Raw genomic sequence first — 19,852 nt, 5'->3', positions numbered from 1 at the left:
TGTGACGTCACATAACCGGTGTTTTACACGGGACGTGACGTCATCGTCGTTTACGCTGGACGTGACGTCTCGTCGTCTTAGCTAGGCTTGACGTCACGTAGTTTACCATAGACGTTACGTCACGTCGTTATAGCTGGACGTGACGTTGTTTACGCTGCACGTGACGTCACGTTGTTTACGCTGGACGTGACGTCACGTTGTTTACGATGGACATGACGTCACGGCGGCGTCGTCCGGCCGTTGTGAGAAGGCACACAGGAGGCGATGGAGGAGGAGGAGGCCGACGCCGCCGCCGCCTCCGCCTCGGCCGGGCTCAACGACCTCCCCGAGGCGGTGCTCCTCCACATCTTCGGCTTCTTGTCGGTCGGCGAGGTGCTACGAGTCAACAGGTGTCGTGTGTTCTCCACGCGCCGCCGCGGGGCCAGACAAATATCACCGCTGATTGAAGGCCCTCCCGCCTCCTCCCCCCCCATCACCACCACCACCAAAGCCACAATCCTCTGAAGCACCCAACAATCCTGCGACGTTGTCGTGATCCACCCACCTACACGGAGCCCCTGTGCCACGTGAACTCACCATATCGCCGTGTATCTCTTCGGTGGATGTTCTATAACAATATCCTTGAGACTGGACGCGTTCCATGTTTTTTTACACGATTTAATTTAACTCGCTCTGTTGTCGTTGTTGTCGTTGATGTCGTTGTTGTTGTGTCCTCAAATGTTGTAACTCAATTTTGAACTCACTTCCCAATGTGGTATCGACTGCAAATTTGGTATAATTGTGTCATACTGATGACAATACTGTATTCTATCATTCAAAATGAACAAAAAATATTTATTTTAAACGTTTTTTATTTAAAGCTTTCGTGACTGCAGGGATGCATGTTCTTGGTTCTTTCGGTAAAGTCACGTAGAAGGGAAATAATAAAATTTGAAAATGTTCTTGCTGTGGATTTCACACCTGATGATTGCTTGTGTTGCAGTCGAAACGTCGTGAGAATTTTTATTTTTTATTATTTTATTATTTCCCTTCTACGTGACTTTACCGAAAGAACCAAGAATATGTTTCATGTTATGTTTCGGCTTGGGTCTAATTGTCCACGGTCCCTTACGTTATGCCAAGCTTCGGGGCCACTTCCTGGAGTCGTGGAGTTCTGCCATTACTAGTACATTTCATAAAAGCGTGTTTTTTTTTAAGTTTTTTTTAATGTTACTTTTTTTGTTGGGCTGAGTTGGTATTCCTTCCCTCGCCTGGTATGCAGGTGGTCGTATGCTGTATTTGGAATTTGCTGTCTCTCTCCCCCCTGTGGTTCGCGTGGATTTTTCTCTGGGTCCTCCGGGTTTTCTCCTCCACATTTATAAACATGCGGTTTAGAATGTTTACTTTGGCTGTGGTAAATTTACACACGATGAGCCATCATTTTTGGCCAGGTCGCTTTTGAAAAGTGAACTTAGAAGTGGCTATGTGGTATCTGCTTTCACTTAGTCCGTTCTTAAACACAAAGGGGTTATGCGTCTCTGCGAGAGATCCATATGGATATATTGGGAATGTGGAATTTCCACCACTTGGTCGGAAATATAAGTGCTGACCCATTAGTCGTGTTTGCAAGCGGAAGTGGACATTTAAATGATGTTATTTTGAATATATGGTTTCATAAAGCACGGAATTACAAATGACTTTCTGGAATTAATACATCGTTTTGAATCTGTATGTTTCTGTATCAGAGTCTGCAAATTTTGGCGTAGACTCGCACGCGACAGATGTCTATGGAAGAATGTGGACTTAACACCCTATAAGGTGAGTGTATTTAATTAGAACACTAAAATAAAAGGTAATGGTGCAGCCTTGCACATTTATTTCTCACACCACGTTGGCGGAAGGGTGTCCACTACAGAGAGCTCACGAGCAGACCTACAGGATATTTTGTCCTATACTGGGCAGACGTCTTGGAAGATACAAATACTAAAAATAGTGATACATCTTAATGGACCAGCCCTTTGTCAGTCCACATTGGATACAAGCCTAACCACACCATGTCGATCGTGAAGATTGATCAACCATATTTCACTCAGCTGGTCAGTGTGAGTTGATGTGTCAACATCACCACTGGGGAAACATTGGTGCCAGCCACCCACCCCCTGATGTGCCATGACAGCTTTCATAGGTGCTTGCTCTCAGAATTTTCTCCAACAGTCTGTTAAGGCTATACGAGGGATCTTTGTCTTTGTGAGATCAGATTTTTATAACTTTGTTGACACTGCAAAATTTGAAGGCCCATCTTACTCTCTAGAGCATCTTATAATCGTGGAATACGCTGTTGGTCCCTTGCGAATGTGACTTATCTTCCGTCTTGGGTTCTCACCTTGTTAAACGAAATAAATATTTTTTGGGTCTTTCGATAAAGTCACGTAGATAGGTTCAAAGAAAATAACAAAAAACTACGACGTTTCGATTGCAACACAAGCGGTTGTCATCAGCCCTTTAATTGGTGGAAACCCACTGCCAATCGCGGTCGCTGCCCATCACTTACATTAACATCAGCTGCCCCACCCATGCTGCTGACATTTGGGCTACGCCCATTTTAAACCTTTATAAACAGTTTGCCTTAAGAAGCTAACCCCTCTTTTCCTGATGACGAACGTTTGTGTTGCGATCGAAACGTCAAAGTTTTTGTTATTTTCTTTTAACCTATCTACGTGACTTTACCGAAAGACCCAAAGAATATGAATTTCTGCAGTCACGAAAGCTTTAAGTCAAGATTGAAACGAAATAAAGTTTGAACTGGAAACATCACACGGCCACGTTGCACGTTTTACATCCCACGGCTCCGTCACAGCCGCGTCTCGCCTGATCCCCGCCACACAGCTGGACGCGCGCACACTGCGCCAGGTGCTCCGCCGGCATGGCTCGGCGGCCCTGCACTCGCTCAGCTTGCGCAGCTCCCTGCTGCACCGCCAGAACTCCCGCCGCCACTTCCTCACGGATGCTGTTCTGCGGGAGGTGGGCCGCTCGAGCCCCAGCCTGCACACGCTCGATGTTTCGCACGCCAATCTGCGCCACCTCTCGTTCGCCATGCTGCCCGCATCGCTGCGCACGCTGCGCCTCAGCATGTGCGAGATGCCACGCGACTGGCTGAGCCGCTGTGACTCGGTGGGGCCTAGGCTCACGTGCCTGGAGGTCGCCAACGTCCCGTCGTTCAGCAACGACGCGCTGGTGGATGCCGCACGTGGCCTGCCGCTGACGGCGCTGTCGCTGAGCCTCGCGTACCGGTGCGTTACGCGCGCATGACGGGGACGTGCGCGCGTGTGTGCAAGTGTATGTGCCGTGCCGGGCTTCATAGGTGCTCGCTAACAGGAATTCTAGACTTAGTTACGTGATGTCACCTTTCTAGGGCTGTTTGACATTCTATTTTGTACAAATTTGAAAAGATAATTATAAATAGTTCTTACACTTTTTGTAAATGATGAGAAACTCGTCAGATAGAAAAGTGCGTGCAGTTTGGAAATAAATGAACAATAATACGTACAACAGGTGATTTATAGAAGTAACCTGACCCCAATGATAGCTCAAGGAAGGGGCCTATCATGTGGAAATGTATAGCAGCCAAATGTATAATGTGCACAGCCTTGATTCAGATCACCAACTTGGAAGGGTCAAAATTGTGGCTATTATTAGTTTAGACAGCAGTAGAATGAGACAACTGTTTACCGGTTTCCTCCTCATTAGGAATCATCAGTTAAGCTTATCCATCATTACGTGAGGATCCCTTGTAGTCCTGGAGCATAGACGATATTTCACCTGTTGCTTACACCTGAGATGGCACAACTATAGTTTCCAATTTATATTCCGTGGCTAATAACAGTGCATCATGTGGTAACCGTTTGAAAGGAGTGGGTTATCAAATAATTAACTTATTCACCATGTAGATAAATTGGTTCTAATAATGTTTTGCTTCCTTACATGGTACCAATATCTTGCTTTAGCCCATAAGACTATTAAGGACAACACTTTGGGTCGGTGTGTCGTGAGCAGAGTGACGGACAACGGGCTACATGCCTCGTGCGAGAACTTTGGGGCTCTGCAACGGCTGCGTCTGAGCCAGGGCAGTATCACCGACCTCGGCCTGCACCACATCTGCCGGCACATGCCCGCCCTTCGCAAGCTCGAGCTGTTCCGATCAAACAAGCTGACCGACGCGGGCCTGGCCTGCTTCGGCCGCAGCCTGCCCCTCCTCTCCACGCTCGTGCTCTCTGGCTGCGCATTCACCGCAAAGGGCATTGGGCAGGCGTGTCGGGAACTGCCTGCCCTGCGACGACTCGATTTGGCCGAGCTGCAGCTGACGGAGCAGGAGGCGGAGCAGATCCGCAGAACGTTGCCCAAGTGCAACATTGTCTTGCGGGAGCTTCCAGAAAGAAACCCGCCCGGCGGTTTGCTGCAAGCGCAGGTGTTTGTCGGCAGGAATTAAAGACCCGTGAACAATGTGAAAGCATGATACTACGGAAATATAATCGTACTAACAACAAAAAACAAGCTTGTATATCGCCTTTCACTGCAAGTTATACCAAGGTACATTACCATGTCCGCGGAATATAAAACTACAAAATGTTAAAATATGATGTATCCCATTCATCGTATGAAGGCGTGAATTGAATGGAAGTAAAAAGCAATTGGTTTCTCAGGCCACTGCTGGAAATAAGGCCTCAACTAGAGGAAATTAGAGAGAGCTCTTCGAGAGGGTATTTGTTTTACTCTTCCAAGCTTGAAAAGGATGTCTACATAAAAAAAAATATGCCAAAACCACCTGTGCTATTATTAAAATGAACGTATTTGGGTATCTGTCCGGTGGGTCTCTGCCTAGCCACTAGATGGTTCTTTGTAATGCTATGTTGGGGAATTATTTACCGTCTTTGGGCCACATACTCTTAGCATTGGGCTGAGTGAAAACCAAATTTTCACGGTGCGCATTTTTGCAGTTGGTGGCTGGACCGAAACTATCAAATGTCTGCGCAGGAGAATCTGGTTTAGCTCAAGATGTGAATGCAAGATCGTAGCAGTGATTACTCTGATATTGTATGTATGTCCATAAATCACTCGACCTCTGAAAAGTTGGTTATTTTGATAGTTATTAAGAGGCTGGGTTAGGTTGTACTTGGAGGCCACCTTTTGGAAAAAATACCTGATATGTGCATAACAATCTCCAGAAATACTGCAATTGTAATACTTTCAAGTTAAGCACATTTTTGAGGTCTACTGCAAATAAAATTCAAAAAAACTTACGCTGTTGCCTACTTTGAAGCGTTTTATTCCATGAGGTCTTACAGTGAAGACTTTTAAAACGTGTAATCTCATGACTACATAGCACAAGACAATCATGTATCCTACTTAGTGGGAGGTCATGTTAAAAATATTCTCTGATTTACGTAAGCTAGCTGTAGTAGAATAGAAATGTTAAAATTATAACACCTTTAAAATTAAAGTTAAAATTATAACACCTTTCAGAAGGGTTGAGATTGGTGGGACGCAGGATGCAGGAGAGCAGGATACCAAAATCGACACCGGAGTAGCATCAAGAAATCGGTGACTAACGGAAAGACCTAAAGTTAGGAAGGTGATGGTGGTGATGAAAAAGAGTGGCCTATGGCAGACGTGACAACTGTAACAAAAGGAAGACTTAAAGCCACGTGGTGGTGGTGATGAGCCTGTAAGAGTTGTCCCCGAAAGACTCAACTGAAACAAGGGGAAGACCTAAAGGTGGTCATGAGGGTTGAAAATCAGACATTTTAACTATGCAACAGCTGATTTAAAGCTTTCATGACTGCAGGGATTCATATTCTTGGTTCTTTCGGTAAAGTCACGTTGAAGGGAAATAATAAAAATATAAAACAATAAAAATTATCACGACGTTTCGACTGCAACACAAGCAATCATCATCATGTGTGAAATCCACAGCAAGACATTTTTAAAAAAGTGGCGTTTTTTTCTTAACGTCAGCACCACGGACAGCGATTTGGCAGTTGGTCATATGGAGAGTCCATCTATGTGGATTTCATACCTGATGATGATTGCTTGTGTTGCAGTCGAAACGTCGTGAGAATGTTATTGTTTTATATTTTTATTATTTCCCTTCTACGTGACTTTACCAAAAGAACCAAGAATATGCAACAGCTGTGAGGTCTAGCAGAAGTGATCGCAAGGTTCAATTTCATCAACATTGTGACGATCCCTGAATGTTTTTGTCAACACCTCCAGAAAACATGTTGGTATTGTGCACCATTGACTAAAATAGGCCAATTAAATAAATTCCTCATATGCTATACTTTGACAGTTCCATATAGCCACCGCTAATTTTAGTTGAAAAAGTATAGTATTTAAGAATAGGCTTGGGCATTATGGATTAGAGCAGTGGTTCACAGGCTTTGGTCCGTGAACCACTGGTGTGTTATCCTCAAGGCCGTGTGAGGTGGCCTGTGGAACTGTTGCAGATTTTTTTTTTTCACAACGCATAATTTTCACTGCGCAGTCCATGGATCGACTTTGGTAATCACTGGAGTAGGTGTGGAATGTACTGGCTGCTGCTTATTCAAAAGGTGAATTATTTCCGGAATGTTGTATCCCAGAGAAAACGTCCTTTGTAATGCAGGGTTTTATGGTATTCATTGCCACTTTCTGCCATGGCAGAAGCTCAATGTAAACCCAATAATTTAGAATTACAATTGGTAACTATAACAGTACTACAATATTCTGCATTGATGTTCTTGCTTCAGGTGATGGTATTTTTCTACGAAATGTATATAAATTCAGTGCATATTTCACCCATTTGGTGTCACAGACGTAAGGGTGAATTAAAAGGTGAAATGTTTTACATCCATTTTATCTGTGGATAAGATATTGTAGGATTAGCATTCAGTATATTCGGCAAACTCTTCCGGTTAACCGCTATCTCAGCAAAACTGGGCTGCCGCTTTGTACTAACCTCATGGAAATAGTCGTCGATTAGTTCCACACTTTTCTCGCAGTGACCTCAAATTGTTTTGAACCGACATGTAATGCACAGCGCGCGCCAAAGCGACCGGCGAAATGTCCGAAAAGGTGCGATGGCCTCACAACATATTCTTTGGGTCTTTCTGTAAAGTCACGTAGATAGGTTCCAAGAAAATAACAAAAAAGAATACATTGTTCTTTTATTTGAACCTATCTACGTGACTTTACCGAAAGACCCAAAGAATATGAATTCCTGCAGCCACGAAAGCTTTAAGTCAAGGTTTCACAACAGTTGTTGACGGACATACGCATCATCGGCAGGGGGCACAGACACACTTTATGAAGGTCCCACCAGCGAATGGATCCCCCGGTGGTTATTGGCGATATTACAGATTCGGATCCACGCAGTTTGCTCCCAACTTTTTCACGGATAAAAAGGAGTTCATACCAGAGGTGTGGACTCGAGTCATGTGACTTGGACTCGAGTCAGACTCGAGTCATGAATTTGATGACTTGCGACTCGACTTGGACTTGCATAACAATGACTTTGTCCCACCTATGAGATGTGGACTCGAGTCATGTGACTTGGACTCGAGTCAGACTCGAGTCATGAATTTGATGACTTGCGACTCGACTTGGACTTGCATAACAATGACTTTGTCCCACCTCTGGTTCATACTGTACAAAAATTATATTGATTCCATAAGGGTTTTTTTGGGGTTGGAGGGGGGGGCGTTTATATCACGTAAATATAAATGTGTTGTTAAACCCACCACCACCCGACACAAGCCAATTAGTAAGGTTTGGCATGTTTTGCTTATGTGACAAAACTTGCTAATTGGCTGTGTCGGGTGGTGGCGAACTTAACGACGCATTTATATTTACGCGATCTAACCCATAAAAACAACCTCATGGATAATATCGGTTGCGATAGCCTACGTGTTTAACTGATTACATAAAATCTATGCAACCTATTGGCTAGTGACTCGGTTCAAAGTCTTACGGTTCGCGAGCTACGGTGTGTGTTTAAAGATGTTTAAGGTAGACAAATGCGCGCTCGAATATACCCTGATTTTTCTACAAAATGTGTGAGCCCAATCTAAAAATGTTTGGGCGGGGGTGTCATGATACCCCTAACACCCATTGACTGAACCCCTGGTCATCAGTATTTCATCACATAGCAGGTTTCAGTGACTGGCGGTCGTCATTGCTGTTTAAATACCACTCTCGACTCTTGATCATTTCAGTGAGCTTCACATTTCATCCATGCATTTCACAACGGATGCTGCACACTGCCACCTCACGCCACGGTCTTAGCGGTGGGCAATGAGGGATGCTTCCCAGACTGCAAAGTTGCAGACAGGTGCTAAAAATGTACGAGCACAGAGGACTGTTACGTTTTAAACCGAATGCCTCTGATAGAGTCTCATACGCGCATGCAAAAGTCCAGGCTCCCAGTGACTTATTACACGTTTCTGCAGTTAAAATGTTGCTTTGCCGAAGAAATACGTTGTCTCGGAACAGAGAAATGATGCATGCTGTGGCCAAATTGGGGAGCAGGACAACGTTATTTTTGGGGCAGGGATTTATCTCCCATAATTCTTGTCAATGTTACGGAAAACATTTTTTAGTGCAATCAGCATGTCATCGGGCGAAGTGTCCAATCGGATCGCTCACAGAACGGTGCAACACTTCGTGTTAGAGAAGAGACCACGGAAGCGGATCTCACAGAGTTAGCTCCCCGAGGTACTATCAATTGAGCTCTGGTCCACACACAGTAGAGGGCAGAACTTACCACTCGCTCTTTAATAACAGTCAAACTGATCATTATAATTCTCGAAGCTGAAACGTAGCCAAATTTAAAGTGCAGATCCAAATTTTACATTTTTGTGTGTGCAGTCATTGGTGACTGGGTTAAGACCATTAACTCATTACCCTTGAGGACCTGGTTTGTTCAAATCGTGGGAGAAGGTACATTGCCCTCCAAGGGGCCCCACGTACGACTAACACATTCTTGCGGAGGGAGCTGGTAGGAACGTTGGGTTGCTCGGTCAATGGTCAGGGTCAACGGCGGCGTGGTGTATTCCGCAAATATGCCCGACTGTGAGGGCGGGCACAAGCCGGCTTGAGTAGGTTAAACGTTGAGTTTTATAAGGGCGCCACGGGGTGACCAGCCCCTCCCCACACAGCCCCTCCCTCCCCTCCCCTTCCCACCCAGCCCCACCCTCCCCACCCAACCCCTCCCCACCCTCCCCTCCCCACCCAGCCCCTTCCTCCCCACCCAGCCCCTCCCTACACGACGGACGGACACAATAATCCCCTGTGGGCTGGTGTAACCAGGAGGTTCCAACTAGTATAATCCATTATCCAGATCAATCATCGCTTTCGCTGTTCATACACGTGTACTTCAATCTCCCCACGCACAATTCGGACACTGCAAGCACATAACACACATCAAGCCATCAATTGTGAAAATGTAAGATATTAAAATAAAGTACACACGTGCATATCTCCACACACGTAGATCGTCAGGGTGTATCGCGCAAATACATCTGCATATGCATATTCACGTCATCAAGCATTGCGAAGCCACAACTTTAAATAATATATTGTAATTTGCTTTTAATCGGATATTGCTTGAAGATGGGGGGTAACGTTATAATCATCTACAAAAAACATTGCAAAGTCTTCCTTCAGACTTTGAAATACATTATAGCCTGACAACTTAAGGATAAATAAAACGTGTAATTTTAAATGTTGCTGCCTTTATTGTCAACTTTTCAAAGAACGTTGTGTTCTTGACATTTTAAACAAATATTAAGCTTTTAAAACTGCATACGATCCTTTTTAAAAATTTTGAAACATGATTTCTAAGTGACATTATTTACACCTGTTATAAACATGGTTTTAATTCACAAACATCAAATCTACCAAATTATCTACCTGGGAAAAATATATATCTTGCGTACAATTTCAAAACAAAGCAAATCCAAAGATTATAATATTTTGAACTGATAGTCTGTGGTAAAAACATTTTCGCATGCTAAATTAAAAACAATGCATTTCCATTAAATACTTCAATAGTGTATATTAGTGTGGAAGAACTCGATCTGTACAGCTGCATAATAACTGATAAAGTGTTTCGATCAACTGTCACATTCTGTAAGATGCTTTCAATAGGCGGACATCCCTCCGATAATCACCCAGGAATGTATGTCCTTAACGCTCGTGACGTCATTCCATATCGACCATCCCCCCTCATTAATATTCATGAGCAGGTGATGTCCTCCAAATGGACACCCCCCCACCCCTCCTCATTAATAATCATGAGCGGGTGACGTCACTCAATATGGAGTACTCCCCTCACTAATAATAATGTGCAAGTGATGTCATTCCACATCGAACAGCCCCCCTCATTAATAATCATAAGGTGACGTCCTCCAAATGGACACCCCCCCCCCTCCATTCATAATAATTAGCAGCTGACGTCACTCCACATTATGGGGCGAGGCGCCTCCTCCCCCCTCCTCGGCGTCAACTTACAACCCTCACTACAAAGGCAGAACCCTCACGTCACGCGATCTCCGTAACGCTGTTGAGACATCAAAGTAAAAAGGACGTCATCATGAACAAGGGATTATAACCTTAAAATGAAATAGGTCTGTGTCACCGCGCCCTTACAAATTGCACACAAATTGATGCAATGAATATCACGTCGCGGTCTGCTTTTCGCTTGCAAGTTTCAGATTTACTGCAATACACCCGTCCTTGGACGGGTAAAAGACGAGTTTTATATACATGTGTTAGACACGTGATACAGCATAGTGTATTTCACCACCACTGTCCTCAATGCATACACTTCTAAAGCAGCCATAACCATTTAATTCAATACCGTGTTTAAGTTAACACGTAGTTTTCCGCGGCCAATATGTGTGATCCATAATCGATCTTTGGGGTTAGGCCACGTAATGATCTGGGCCAAATGTGTGTCGACCCTCCACCACCCGACCCAGCCAAATAAACACCGCCCAACAATGAGTCTTCAACTCAGCAGTGAGCTGAAACTATACTAATGGTTAACAGTAATGATTGGCACATTAAACGCTCGTACACGTGAAATTTACATTTGGCGTTGTTGGGTGATGAAGGTTCTTAATGACGCACGTGCCTGAACCCCGAACGTCAACTATAGAATAGCTCCTCTGGTTCTTTCGGTAAAGTCACGTGGAAAGAAAACATAAATTAAATAATAGCATACGACGTTTCGATTGCAACACAAGCAATCATCATCAGGAACAAATGGAAGATAAAACAAACCTAGTAAACTTAGAAACATAATGCAATACAACACAGAGAGTCGGCTAACACAACAGTCAATACCCTACCTACCTGGTTGATTACGTTCTTCCAAAGAACCAGGTGGGGTGTTGACTGTTATGTAAGCCGACTCTCTGTGTTGTATGTCATTATATTTCTAAGTTTACTAGCTTTCATATTCTTGATTCTTTCGGTAAAGTCACGTAGAAGGGAAATCATAAAATAATACAAATACAACAATAAAATAATCACGACGTTTCGATTTCAACACAAGCAATCATCAATCGAAGTTTACTAGCTTTGTTTTCTCTTTCATTTGTACCTGATGATGATGGCTTGTGTTGCAATCGAAACGTCGTATGCTATTATTTTCTTTATTTTTTATTTCTACGTGACTTTACCGAAAGAACCAAAGAGTTATTCCTGCAGTCACGAAAGCTCCAAATCAAGTTCATAGAAGAGCATTTTGGTGTCAGTAATAATGATTGCACACGCTCATTTGCCGTACGTTACATCGATGCTGGGGGCATCACGGTAGACACAGGAGAAATCCCGAAAATCAAATGTGGACACAATCACGACCGTTATTATAGTGGACGTATAACCAAGGGGCGGCCTAACCACGACTTTGTGAGCCACCTGTAGTTCCCGGGCAGCAGATGCGTCGCTCTGCAACGAAGCGGCTAATTTTCGATTGAAAGCTTTCGTGACTGCAGGGATTCATCCTCTTGGTTCTTTCGGTAAAGTCACGTAGAATGGAAATAATAAAATAATAAAAATAAAACATAATAAAAATTTGTTTTTATTATGGTTTACTTTTTTATTTTTTTTATTTTATTATGTTTTATTTATTTTATTTTATTATTTCCATTCTACGTGACAGAACTAAGAAGAACCAAGAAGAAGCGGCTGATCTCGAGTGTTTTTCGATTCGACTGCATCTGAATCGGTAAAGATCCCGCGGAAGTGGCAGCAGCCCTCTGGGGCACTCACCGCTGCTGGCAGCAGAACCACACACGACTACTCCCGGGACGCTCCCGAAGAAGATTTGGTTTATTTTTCTTAAATTTAAAAGTCCACAGCGAAGCAGAGCGAGTGAACCGGGCCCCACAAACTCCCCGACGTGGCCATATGAACACTTTGTCATACGGCTTGTAAGAATCTGCAGGTTTGGCCACTTCTGTTACAGAAAATGGGCCCGGATCAGATATTGATACCACTGGAGGTCATGAAACCTCGCTGTGATTTCTTTTTTTTTAATAGTCGTTAACCACAGATGACACTGCTGCAATTCACTTTCACATCGGGCATAGAAAGAAATTGGTATTGCCAATATGTGTAGCCACTTTAGGTGCTATGTCCCAACAGCTTTCGTACTCACTGTAAAGTGTGATTATGTTATCAAAGAAAGTAATTATAATTCAACTTTAGTATAATAAGCTTTGCATATTTAACCAGACCATTCTTTTAGATTTTTTCCTTAAACACTTTGTGTGTGTGCTCATCCCGGCAGCATTAGCTGCTTGCCACTAACGACATAACCATCATAAATATGGCTCTGCGAACGAGAAAGGAACGTTCCTTTCAGATAAAGTGCTTTTAATACCACAGTGTACTCTACGTAACGTGCCTCAAACCGTTCACAGGACAATATCGCACGCTCCCACGCACGGTATCGCTCTCCGACGCGTTCTAGGGGGTTGTACCGCGTCGTGTTCGGCTTCAATTATGCGACCTTTTTGCTCCGTGTGCGGGCGGGGTGGTGAGCTGCTGCCTGACACGTGGAAGCCCTTGGTTGTGCCGAAGGCCCGGACCAAAACATATGGGGAGGCAGCCTTCAGCTTCGATGGTCCTCGCCTTTGGAATAGTCGGCCTGAGGATCTGAGGGCATCAGAATCAGTGAATGTTTTTAAACGAAATCTTAAGACGTCCCTTTTTAAAATGGCTTTTCATTAGGATGCTTTTTGTTTACGATAAGCTTTTTATTATGCTTTTAGTTTATTGTTACGTAAATTTTTTTACGTATCATTCTTATTGTTGCTTACATTGTGTAAGTCGCTTTTATTTTGTCCTGTAAAGCCCTTTGTATCGCATTCTTTGCACAAATTCTGCTATATAAGCAAAGTTAGATGTTTTATTTGAAGACATTTTTACAGCATAACCACGGAAGCCTGTGCATTAGAACCTCACACATGCACACATTCCTGTTTCACAGTGTCAACCCCATGCAGTTACTACTGCGCTGACCAGCGCATTACCGAAGCTGCCGCAGCTTTACCCTCTCATCTCAGATGTCACGAACGCTTTAAATCGAAAAATGATTATTTTCTTATATGCAGTATGCTTAAATGCATTACAATGGAATTTAATGTCATATACCAGGCCACTCTTGCAAATGAGACTATCCTGGTCTCTTGAGTTCTCACCCGGTTAAACAAAATATATTCGACTTACTGGGAGGGTTTTGCAGATAAGAGGATGACTGCCAAGAGTGGTGTTACTTTGAAGCGCCACGTGCAAATTACTTAACAGTTTGGAGCTTTATATAAACGAAATTAAAAAAGGAAAAACAAAACACCAAATTGTAATAAATCTCAACGATTATTTTTTATCGGAATAAAAACAAAGTTCACGACTATTACTGACCATTGTCACAGCGTAGAGAAATATTACTCTTAAATAACATTAATTGTGTCAACTTGCTATGCAGTATTGTAGATCCCTATTTTAAAGACGGATTGCCAGCGTGGAAGAGTAGGCCAAAGGGACTCCCTAGGGCTCCCTTTGGTGGGAGGCCTTACGCCCGCAGTAGCATGAGCAAGACATTGCAGGTCTGTACCTTGACCAAAAGCAATCTAGATTTCTGATATAATATTTAAAAAAATAATTAAAATCTCTTGTAAAAGTGAATATTTTCACGTGCATTGTTTACTGCTACGGTACTGTTATTCCTCGTCACAGAAGCCACTGTATTATTAAAATATAGTGCAGGCCACTATACAACATGAAAATAAACACTGCCGTACAGCACTAGTAAGCTCTCTCCCGTAGGATGCTCGTGGAATGTGGATATGCTACATAAGACACTGGGTTTCCAAATACAGCACAACATTGCATATCTGGCTCTTTGGGGGGCTGAGGTTTCGGGTGGATATGTAAATAATACTGGCCGCGAAAGCCTACGTGTTAAACTGAGGTCGAATACATTGACGTCTGGAGAAAATCTGAATCAGGATTTTCATTTAGACTGGAGGAATCCTATGAGCTGTGAAATTCCTTTTCTTGACTGTGCTTTACAGCGGTGTTTCTCAAACGTTGTTGCGCTGTGGACCAATCAGCCGATGCAAACATTTTTTCACGGACCACCCAGCCCCACCACCCCTCGTGAGAACGCATTCACTTCTCTCTCTAAATACCAACAATACAAAATGATTCATATTACCGGAACATAAAAACTTTTTTTTTTACGCAGATATCAGATTTTTTTTTTATATATAGGATGGCATTGAGATTTTAGGGTTAGGGTAGTTGAATCAGGGTAGATTGCCAAGCTTAATTTATTTCATTAAATATCACGAGTAAAATAGAAATCAATGTCTGGGACGAAAGGTATAATAGACGTTCGCATTATTGTCTGGATCAACCTGCATTTGCATCACAGCCCTACAGACTACCTGGAGGACCTCCGTGGACCACCGGTGGTTACCTGGGACTGCGCTTTGAGAACCACTGCTCTATAAGTAAAGTGAAGGAACGTTAGGTCAACAAGCCGTTTACCGCATCTGTGAAATGGCCGGACAGTTACACAGTGCACGACTACCACAAGGGTGGCGGCAGTTAATTGGTTGGGCCTGATGTACGTATGTATGTTGAACTTCTTTCGCACCGTACGTAGCCAACCGTGCTCATCGGAGGTGCGGGATATGCGACGGTCAGTAGCGACACTGTGCTGCAGCTTCTTTGCTTCGATAGGCACTGTTCGCTTGAGTGAGATGGGTCTAGAATCTATAGAACAAATTAAAAAAAGATATATACAGAACCTCATTAAAAGAAATAGAATCCACTCAGTGCCAGTGGTGGAAATAAAACATTTCTATGGCAGGGGAGGCTCTATATAGAGGGCAACCACTTTTTGACCACCCCACAAGGTTGTACTGATTTAATCCACTCCAGAGGGTTGATGGGCTGGGTATTATTCTTATCATTCAAAGAGAGTTAAATGCATTTGGGATATCGCAAATGGAAACAAGGATAAGTCGTTAACTTCATGCAAGTGGGGTAAATCCTGTTACTTCTAACTGGAAACCCAGTGATAAGTCAGTGGAACCTATAGTAATAGGTTTTTACCCTTTCAACTGGTACAAAACTGACACCTTTATACAAGGGGTCATGTTTGCAATAACCACAACACAAGCAGTCAAAATGCAAACAAAAAAAAACAACTCTGATGATGATAATGATATGCACTGTCCTTGAAGTTGATTGGTCCACACCCGAGACAGCTTTTCTTAGAGCCTAGTCTCCATTGGTGTTGGACCAGATGACGCCAAAAGGTGTCAGTTTTGTACCAGTTGAAAGGGTAAAAACCTATTACTATATTTTGCCACTGGTAAAGGAGGTCTCATAGTGTCAGTGGAACCTATGAACACATTTCCACTAAATATTGGTTGCACAGTTATTTTAAAAATAAGCGAGACTAGAATTACTTTGCGGATTTGCAAACACTGCATTCGTTTTTAATTCATAATTACACAGCCTCCTAACACTGCAAAAGTATACCTTTTCTGCACACAGTTTGCATATAATACATATATTAACACAATGAGCAGCTTCAGAGTTTTATACAGCATATTTAAAGTGTGCGCAGAGTAAATGTTTGCATTATTTTTCAGCGAAGAGTAAGCCCTCGTATCAATGTATACATTATGTTGTATTGTTGTCACCCACAGTGGCATGTCAAGTTAAAGCTATGTTGTATAATATTATCCTCTTTTGAGGAGACGTATAGCCAGTATGGAAGTGTAGGCCAAATGTCATCTCAAAGTGGACCTCTGAAAGTTGTGCCTTTAGTTGAGGCTCATCTGCCAGCAGTGCCATTGAACAATAAGTTACAGTACTGCACCTTTACCTATATAGTACACATATTGAGGATATCAGGCGCCTCACAGTAAGAAGGAAGGTTTCCTCTCTGTGATCTCCATAGCTTTATAACTTACAAAGTACAAGCCAATTAATTGTCCCCTAAACATTTTTTTTTCGTTGCATATTCATTTCTGTTTTAAATAAAACCTTCCTTTAAAAAAATATATGTTTTAGAGAATTAAATGGGGAGGGGGGGGTCACAAGACATCTGGACCCAACATGTACAGTAATTACTGTTGGCCAAATAGCCAATGTAACAGGACTCTCCTGAAAAACTATTTTTCAGACTTAAGTGTGGCTTTCCTGGGTAAATGAGTCGTTACTATAATTATTGTTATTTACACAAGGACGCTTGTCTGGACTGTGTGGTATGTTATACATTTAGGGCCTAATTATCATGTTCGCAGCTACGATCTCTGCAAATTGGATGTATATTTAAACAAATTCATTGTTTTCTCATCTTTGTCACACTGGATTGAGGCCCAGTCATCAACACAATTGGAATTCTCCAGATCATGAGACGCACTTTTCCCCCGCGTATTATTAAGTAAAAGTTGGGGGGGCACCTTATAATTGTCTTCCGAGCGACCGCCATGCATGTGATGGGGTAAAGTGTGGGTCCTCCCACCTCATTCAATACGCCTGGCCGATGTGGGAGAGTCGAATAAAATACCATCCAGAGCAGCGTTTTGCAATGCAAGGCGTACGGGCCACTGGCAGCCTCTGGTGGCCTTTAGGGCAACCCCTGACGTGCGGCACCCCGACAATTCACAAAGAGTGAAAACACCACCCCATCATCATCGTGCTGCTGTCAAACTCCCAATGGTTTCAAATGTGTGGCGGCCCTCACACTGATGTCTTATTGGCGAAAGTGACCCCCCCCCCCCCGCCCCCTGAAAATGTGTGAAGAACACTGATCTCGAGTCTGGAGGGACTTTGTCTCGAGCTCCCTCAAGTGAAGGGCCCTTCCGCCAGCAAGCGGCGTGAGCAAAGCAATTGCAGGGCTGCACCTTTATCTTCTATCATTTCAGGACAAGACAAATGTAATAGCTTCGTGAGCAAGCCGTGCTTAACACATTACACAAAACAGGTTATCTTTACAATCGGTTTGGCACTGTCCCACAACGGCTCAGCGTGGCAGCTAGATAGGGTTTGCCACGATCTGGAGATACGACTATGATGCATGGTACGATCTATGATCCACGATCGTTGTATCGTTCCTATTTGCAACAACAAAAAATCGTCAGATTGGATGATGATTGTTTTTCTCATATGTGTTTTTTTCAAGATGTTATTCTCCTTGACACCATGTTTCCCAAATAACAAAACTCACTTGCAGTTGTCAATAAACAGCTACGATCCATTCAGTTATCGCTTTGCACGATGTTTTGTGGGAGTAATTGACGGCATGGTAATCATACGATGTAATCTTTTTCGTTGTTCACTTAATTACTTTTGTGTAACCGACAACAATTATTAGTAAGCCTCATGGCAGTCTTTAGTTGAGTTGAACTGCAGTTTAAAGACTTTGAAAGTCACCTTTGCTCGTATTCTAAGTACACCAAATGATGTACCATTTTAAATGCAGTTAATTGTGAAACGTAATATTGCATCGTGAAAAATTAGATTGCAGCAACCCTTTTGCACAGTTTTAGATTTTCTATTTTGCTATTAATTCGGGGTAGGATTCCAATTTTTCAATTAAATCGGGTCTAGATACCAAATGTCTGGTGATTGGAAAAAATATTTAGTACTGAACTGATCCAAAAGCATGACATCACGTATGCGCTTGTCCCACCAAAAGCAGTGTCACATGGCCATTGTGTGACATCACTTTTGTCAGCACAAAAACACGTGAAACTGTTGCGTAATGCAATCATTTAAATCCTAAAGAGATCCGATACTGTTATTACAACAAAATATGAAATGTTGAAATCCGAAACTCATCCCTAATATATCTCCACAGGTGAGAAATTCGAGAGAAAAAAAATGAGCAACCTACAAACGAATTCGGGAACCGTTTTTCACCAAAATAAAGGCGTCTTTAAAGATTTGATTTGCACCGTTCGATAGCAGCTTCCTGCGGCGGTGGCGATTGCCAGCACCGTGGCAAAGGAGCGGAGGGGGTGGGTCGGCTCCGCCTGCCGAACGTGGTGCAACTCTTGCTGTCGGAAAAACGTTGCAAGCAGTGGCCGATTGGCGGCTAAAACTTTTGGTCGGCGGTGCCGGCACCGCAGCAAGGGAGGGTGGGTGCGGTAGGTGGCGAGCATGGCGCCTTGCCCCGAGAGCCACAACGGCTACCGGCACCGGCCATGGCGATCACTCAGCTGCAGTTGGTGGTTCCCGCGTGACTCCGGTGCCCCTTCGATCACACGATGGTCTCCAGCTTGCGATGGCCGGCACCGCAGTCAGGGGGTGGCTGGGAAGGTGGCGATGAGCCACAACGGCTACCAGCGCCGGCTCTGACGATCACTCGGCTGGAGTCGGCAGTCCCCGTGTGGCCCTGGCGCCCCCTTCGATCACAGGATGGTCTCCGGCTTGATTCCCTTGGCAGCGGGGAGGTTGGGGAGCATGGCCAACTCGCCCTCCAGTGACACGGCCCGTGTGGTCGCCCCGTCCGGAGACAGGTGGTGCGCGCTCCACACCGGAGTGGTCAGGTGGTTCCATCGCTGTGGCGGTGAGTGGATGTGAGTGGACATGAGTGGTGAGGTGTGGCAAGGAGTAGAGGTGAGTGGTAGGGGGTAGAGGCGAGTGGTGCAGCATAGAGGTGAGTGACAGTGAGATCGGTGACAAAGTGGAGGGGAAGGTCAGAGAACAATGGAAAACAGAAAACAGTTGTTAGGATTTATGACATGTATGTCCGCGTGGCTCAGAGGTCAGATCACTGAGCTGACAATGTGATAATTTCAAGCGTGCATTTCTCCATGCTTCTCTGCACACTTTTCAGTTTTGTTCCAATTGCATTTTTTGCTAGTATTAGTACACAAGGCATTTTGTTCTGCTCTGTAACAAAGCCCAAGCATTGTTTCATAATGGGCACGGTCTCGACACGCACAGGGAGGGAGGGAGGGAGAGAGGAGAAAGCTGCAGGCGATCGTAGGACACGACTCCTTGCGGTAGGGACAAGTTTAGAATGCACAACACGCGCGGGGACCAACACTGTGCCGGCCATTCATCACGCGAAAGCACGCAGCGGTCAAAGTCGGAGGCACTGCGGCATCGCACACAGCAACGGAGTTTATTTAACCCGCGCGGTGTTAATCCCCGTCCAACGAAATTAGTTGCTGAAAATATTCGCCGACGTTAGTAGCGCTCTTATCATTTCAGTCGACGATGACCGCTGGGGTGGACGAAAATCATCGAGGTTGATGATGCTTATGATTGGCTGCCTGCACGAAAAAAACACGCAAAG

The 19,852-nt window shown here is 44.0% G+C and overlaps 2 protein-coding genes across 5 annotated transcripts in view; one reads left to right on the top strand and one right to left on the bottom strand.

The window, feature by feature from the left end:
- The first annotated feature begins 218 nt into the window (after window positions 1–218).
- FBXL12 (F-box and leucine rich repeat protein 12) lies at window positions 219–5,476 on the top strand. Its single transcript, XM_078874127.1, has 4 exons — window positions 219–389; window positions 1,725–1,797; window positions 2,866–3,269; window positions 4,033–5,476. The coding sequence occupies exons 1-4, from the start codon at window positions 265–267 to the stop codon at window positions 4,463–4,465; spliced, it is 1,035 nt and encodes a 344-aa protein (XP_078730253.1). The 5' UTR covers window positions 219–264; the 3' UTR covers window positions 4,466–5,476.
- A 4,042-nt stretch (window positions 5,477–9,518) lies between these two features.
- The window catches only part of LOC144945606 (sodium- and chloride-dependent creatine transporter 1-like), a 53,648-nt gene continuing 43,314 nt past the window's right edge, over window positions 9,519–19,852 (bottom strand). For all 4 annotated transcript variants that reach the window (XM_078874118.1, XM_078874119.1, XM_078874121.1 and 1 more), the window contains one exon: window positions 9,519–19,109. In XM_078874118.1, the coding sequence (XP_078730244.1) occupies window positions 18,960–19,109 (150 nt within the window). In that variant the 3' untranslated portion in view covers window positions 9,519–18,959. The remainder of the gene's footprint in view (window positions 19,110–19,852) is intronic.

Source organism: Lampetra fluviatilis, chromosome 38 (assembly GCF_964198595.1).
Source record: "Lampetra fluviatilis chromosome 38, kcLamFluv1.1, whole genome shotgun sequence".
Taxonomy (NCBI): domain Eukaryota; kingdom Metazoa; phylum Chordata; class Hyperoartia; order Petromyzontiformes; family Petromyzontidae; genus Lampetra; species Lampetra fluviatilis.
The sequence above is the reverse complement of the archived record's forward strand: the minus strand, read 5'-3'. Positions and strand labels throughout refer to the sequence as shown.

What these genes read in the sequence shown, in the direction of transcription:
- FBXL12 (XM_078874127.1), top strand. Translation starts at nt 265, where the DNA reads ATGGAGGAGGAGGAGGCCGACGCCGCCGCCGCCTCCGCCTCGGCCGGG. An exon ending in GAGGTGCTACGAGTCAACAG is followed by an intron (nt 390 to 1,724) that starts GTGTCGTGTGTT and finishes TTTCTGTATCAG; the next exon opens with AGTCTGCAAATTTTGGCGTA. An exon ending in TCGCTGAGCCTCGCGTACCG is followed by an intron (nt 3,270 to 4,032) that starts GTGCGTTACGCG and finishes TGTCGTGAGCAG; the next exon opens with AGTGACGGACAACGGGCTAC.